At 48.5% G+C, this 5,890-nt stretch overlaps 1 protein-coding gene across 1 annotated transcript in view; it reads left to right on the top strand.

The window, feature by feature from the left end:
* Positions 1–5,688: 5,688 nt before the first annotated feature.
* DLST (dihydrolipoamide S-succinyltransferase (E2 component of 2-oxo-glutarate complex)) overlaps positions 5,689–5,890 on the top strand; it is a 20,658-nt gene continuing 20,456 nt past the window's right edge. The window contains exon 1 of the mRNA XM_004681690.2: positions 5,689–5,794. Coding sequence (XP_004681747.1) covers positions 5,732–5,794 — 63 coding nt within the window. The 5' untranslated portion in view covers positions 5,689–5,731. The remainder of the gene's footprint in view (positions 5,795–5,890) is intronic.

Below are 5,890 nucleotides of genomic sequence, written 5' to 3'. Positions count from 1 at the left end.
ATCCCGTGAGGGGGAACCCCCCCCCCACAAGCTTAGCGACTTTAGAACTGGAAGAGACTTAGGGATCAGTGGATAGAGTGGGTAGATTTATAGATTCCAATCACTGATTAAAACTAAAAACAAAAAACTGGGCCAACGTGATAGCAGCTGACATTTTATATGCAGGTAAGGACACAAAAATACCCCACAATGTACCACCGTTTTTATTTTATGAAAGAAATTAATTTTAACCATCCTGTTTAAATACGAAAAGGAAAGGACATAATGTCCAAATTAGCTTTGTAAGAAGCTCTTTATCTTGTCTTTTCTGAAAACATCACAGACCAGGCCCTCCTTAATGTATGGGTGAGGCAACAGAACCCAGAGAGGTGAAGGCATAGGCCCAAGGTCACACAGTAGTTGCCAAGCCTCATTGCTATCTAGGAACACCCCTGAACAGGGAAGGTCCTTTCAGTGGCCGAGACAAGTGTGCTGGTCTGGGGGTGCATGCCTGGCCTCGACTTCCAGCCTTTCGCCCTCATCACACTCTCAGCCCTTACTGCTCTTCTAAAGTGGAACGATCACCCGTCCCTTCACTCAAGACTGGCGTGAGCATCTAATGGAAGAAGTCTCAGAGGAGCCCTGGAGATGTGGGCTGGGTGTTAAGGACTGAGGTCTAAGAGGGAAATGTCTCCAAGTCTGTGATCTACTTGGAAGTATTTCAGAAAACAAAAATAGATGAAGCAGACATGGCAATACACTCACAATTGTTAAATCTAGGGGGTGGGGAGTCCCTCTACCTTGATACATACTTGAAAATTTCCACAGTAAGCATTTCATCATAAAAATAAACAAATGCCCTGGCAAGGTAAATGGAAGGAACAGAGCTACTCACCGAGCAACGCCCTTTGAGAGGTGGGAGCTGGGTGCTAGGTGCTGCATCCAGGTGGGGCCTGCCACCCCCAGAGGTGGAGCAGCCTTGAGCAGACCCAACTGAGGTCAGGAAGCGATTTTGGTTTTCCTGCTTCCTCTTCGGAGCCCTGATGCTTGAGGCTGGGTGAGGGGCATCATCTACCCCTTCTCAGGGCAAGGCACCTCTGACAGACCCAGCCCGGCAGCCGCTGATACTGGGGACCGTGGGGGCTGCTTAGTGCAGCCAACCAGCCTGGGGAACTTATGAATATGCAAATAGGGGCTAGAGCTGGTTGGCTCCCCGACACTTTCCCCATCTCCACTTTATCCCAACTCAGAGACCCAGAAAGACCAGATCAAAGAGCTTCTTCCTGAAATGCCATTTCTTCTGTCCCTGACTGAGGACACAGAGACCCTTGAAAATGTGAGGATTGAGTTACCCAGCTTCTCCTATTCCACGGGCCTTCCTCAGGGAGCTCTCCGCACTTCCTAATTCCCCAGGGAGGCAGCTCCAGAATGAACTTGTGCCCTGTCCCTCAAGCAACCCAAGGGTACTAGAACCAGTTCAGCACCACAATACACTGCCCTTCCACTCTGCAAGAATGAGAGACTTTGTCACTTCTCCCTCCATGAACACTGTTGGGGGCCTGTTTCCATGATCAAAGATCAAAGGCCCAGACCTCTGGCAGTGCTGGGGCGACCTCACTGGCCAAACCCACCTATACCCCACACCTCTAGAGTTTTGCCATTTTTTTCCTCCTTTATTTTGGGGAGTGAATATTGTGAAATATAGCATTAAAAAATCAATGAACTGCAGCTCAATTCATAAAGAAAGCCTCCAAACATAATGTTGAGTGAAAGAAATATGCCACAGAATGATACAGATGCTGTGATCCCATTTGCATTGCATTTTTTTTAAAGATTTATTTATTTGTGCATACAGAACTGGGGTACAGGCCAGAGGGGCGGTGAGAGACTTCACCAGAGACAGAGTGGGGAGCAAAACAGGCAGATCGACGAAGTACACTGCTGAGGGGAGCAGCGGGCAGTCAGGAGAGGTCTGCTGCGCCCTGTGGTCACCTCCTAGGCAGATGGGAATCGAACTCATGCGGAAGTGGCTTTAGCTTCTTAGTGCTGTGCTTTAACCCGCTGCACCACCAGGGAGGGCCTGCATTGCATTTTAAAATAGGCCAAACAGTATTAGATATTTTTGTGAATCATCTGTCCATTATTTTTAGTAGACAGACAGGTGGAACCTAGGTATAAAGAATAATGCAAAGTGAACACAAGCAATTTTAAGAGGTCCAGAGCTGAAGGCTAGTCTGTAGCCCATCTGCCAGTTGGTCAATACATTCACAGAGAAACAAATCAGGCTGCGAGTGGCTGAGTCAGACCACACATATAAATATTGGGAGATTTAAGGCAAGAGACAAGACTATTGTATGGATTACTGAAGTGGGCTGCCTACTCTGAGGTGTTTTCATTAGCTGAGTGGCTTATCCTTTCTAGAAACATTTTAAATAATTTGAAAGTAGGCCCTCCTTGGTGGCACAACGGGCTGGGATGCAGCACTGAAAGCTAGCTGCAGCCACTTCAGTGTGAGTGGGATCCCAGCCCCGGAGGTGACCCAAAGGGTGCTGCAGACCTCTCCTGACCGCCCACTGCTCCCCTCAGCAGTGTACTTCGTCAGTCAGCCTGTTCTGCTCCCCACTCTGTCTCTGGTGAAGCCTCTCACCGCCCCTGCATCTCTGGCCTGTTGTCCAGTTCTGTATGTATAAATAAATAAATGTTAAAAAGAACTAAAAATAGGCAAAAAAAAACCATGATATACATTTGTAGGACATGTGTGTATTGAAGCTACAATGATAGTAGGGGCTGGTTAATACCTAATTCAGTGTAGTGGTGGTTCACTCCAGGAGGATCAGCAAGAAGGCCACACCTAGCCACACCAGGCTGCCCTACTCCTTAAGCTGGCTGGCAAGTGTGAGCAATACTTTTATTCATTTTCTTTAACCTGTACAGATATATTTATACACCCTTCTGACAAGAAAAAAATTTTTTAAAGTTCCCTTTGAGCTCTACCATACACACAAATTTATGCACTTCTGTTCATAAATTCCTGTTCCAGTAAGTGGTGCTGTGTCCTGGAAGCCTTTAAATACAGAAAAGGATTGAGCTTATTGGGTTTGTACCTTGGACTCCATGGTGAATCTCAAGGAAATCAGTTTTAACCTTTCAACTTTCATCCTCTAAGAGGAGCTTTACAAGCACCCATGCATGAGAGAGAGAGAGAGAGTTGTCTCAGACTATAACAGCTAAGATTAGCTTTGGTGACCACTGAGACTCCAGGAGAAATGTTTTGCCATGTACACCATCCAGGGTTGAACTTCTGTGTCTTAGATAAGATTCTTAAAAGTTAATTATTTAGGGCCCTTCCTGGTGGCACAGCAGGTTAAAGCCCAGCACTAAGAAGCTTAAGCCACTTCCTCATGAGTTCTATCCCCGCCTGCCCCCGAGGAACTCCACATGGTGCGGCAGACCTCTCCTGACCCGCCCGCTGCTCCCCTCAGCAGTGTACTTCGTCGATCTGCCTGTTCTGTGACTCACTCTGTCTCTGGTGAAGCCTCTCACCCTCTGCATCTCTGGCCTGTACCCCAGTTCTATATGAATAAATAAATAAATCTTTTTAAAAAAAGTTAATTATTTAAAACTGAAAAAGTGAAGTAGATATTTGAACTATTTGCTATTTAAATAATAGTAAATTCCTGCACGGATTGCCACAAACTCTGTTAGTGGCATCCAACAGTGCTGTAAGCATGGCAGTATTGAGTCATTTCACTCTTGTATTTACTGAGAACCAACAGAGTATTGGGCACAGCGCTCTGTGCAGGGGACTGCGGAAAACAGAGTCATCTTTTTCCTCTTGCTGCTCTGCCCAGTAGAGACAGACACGTAAATAGGATATGACACATGTGCTATAGAGACAAAGTTTTGCAAGCACAGAAAAGATATCTGTTAACTCTTCCAGAGGGAATTAGGAAGGGATTCAAAAAAGATTTGAAGGAAGATTAGGAATCTCTAGGCAAAACTCACTGCCCCTGCACTTCTGGCCTGTACCCCAGTTCTGAATGAATAAGTAAATAAATCTTTAAAAAAAAATAGCCACATAAAACCGTGAAGGAGTGAAATAGCAAGTAGGGGTTATGGCCAGTAGTGTGGAGTAACAGATGATCAGGACAGGTGAGAAGGGGGGGAGGAGCACAACTAGGTTCTCTTCTCACGTGCCTGGTCAGGTTAATGGGTTGTACTTTATCCTATCCACAGGAAGAAGCAATTGAAAGACTTTAAGCAGGGGTGTGATAGGATTAGATTTGCTTTGCAAGGCATCTTTGACACAGGTGTGGGGGTCGCTTTGAGAAAGTGAAAGTGGAGGCCCAAGTCTGTTTAGAAAGCTTTAAAAATAATCCAGGTGAAGGATGGGGAGGACCTGATGATAACAGTAGTGGGCAAGGATTTGTTTTCTATTTCTAGTTAGGGCTTCTGACCACCCCTCTAGAATTCCAGTGGAAGCGCTTTCAGAGTATGGGTGAGTGAAGGCACCTTAAACCCTGAGGACTATGTGAGATGAACTCAGGTAAAGAAATCAGCAGCTAAAGAAGCAACACCAAGTGCTCTTCATTCATTCTTAATTCAGTCAGAAGCTTATAGAAACCCTTTCTAGGAAGAGGAGCTATATAGGTGAACACTCAGGGACCTGGGGATTTAAGGGAAAAAAAGACTAAACAGGAGAGAGGGTGCTTTGTGCTTTCATTTTGAAGGTGGGCAGAAAGTGATGCCCAGAGCTGAGAGGCCAACTTCAGCTCACAAATATTTATTGCACCCCTTGCCTATCCTATAGTCTGTTCTAAGTGTAGGTGATACAGCAATGAACAAGACAAAGTCTCTAACTTCAGGGAGGTTCCATTATAAGGGCAGAATGACAAATGAACACCACCTCTCGCCTATCCTAGAGTCTGTTCTAAGTGTAGGTGATACAGTAATGAACAAGACAAGGTCTCTAACCTCAGGGAGGTTCTATTATAGCGACAGAATGACTAAAGTACACCTTGCACCCGACATATGGAGAACAATTAGCTTGGCCAGAGAGAGGAGGGACTACAATGGAAGATGAGATGTGGTTATAGATATCAGGCTACTTGGAGAGGATCTTCGAGTAGGTAGAAGGGCAATGGAAAACAACAACAAAGGGCAATGGAAACCCTTTAGCGGTTCCTTGGGGGCAGTCTGTTTCTTTACTTTTTCGGGGTTAAGGAGGCTGGGAGGCAACTACAGCCTATATTTGAGGCTCCCAGAGGCAATTTCAGCAGCCCAAGGCCCCACAAGTGGAAGATCAGACAGGCTTGTCAGACAAGATCAGAGTTCCAAGACTGTGCTCGCCTTCACCTTCTGCTCTTTCGCTGTGTGCCGAGGAATGGCGTGGGGCCCCAGGGTCCCAGGAGAGAAGGGTGCCAAGATCAGAGCTAGCTCTGCGGAGAGATCCGCAGAGCCGGACCCCGGCGGCGACTAGGTCTCCGACAGCCGTAAGCACCTTCGGGAGACCGGTCGAGGCAGGTAGAGGGCTCCAAGGGCTCCCCACCTCCCCGCAGCTGGAGGGCAGCTCCCGGCCGCGGGCCCGCCCCCTGCTGACTGCCCCCGCTGACTCCCCCCCGGCCAATGGTTCGCTCCGGACACCCCTCCCCGCGCGGCAGGTGCCGCGGCCCGCCCCACTTCCGGCTGCTGCGGGCCCTATATCCGGTGTCCGCCCGCCCTCGGCTCCGCTGCCGCTGCCGCCGCCGCCGAGATGCTCTCCCGGTCCCGCTGCGTGTCCCGAGCGTTCAGCCGCTCGCTCTCCGCTTTCCAGAAGGTACGGTCCGGTTGGGCCTGGGCCCAGCCGGGGAGAAACCCGCCGGGGGGCAGACAGGCTGCCTGGGGGCGGGGGCGCGGCGCGCCGGCCAGGCCG

This window comes from Condylura cristata, unplaced genomic scaffold, assembly GCF_000260355.1.
Source record: "Condylura cristata isolate star-nosed mole 26May11 unplaced genomic scaffold, ConCri1.0 scaffold00013, whole genome shotgun sequence".
Classification (NCBI taxonomy): domain Eukaryota; kingdom Metazoa; phylum Chordata; class Mammalia; order Eulipotyphla; family Talpidae; genus Condylura; species Condylura cristata.
Note: the sequence above shows the minus strand (reverse complement) of the source record. Positions and strands in the feature narration are given on the sequence as shown.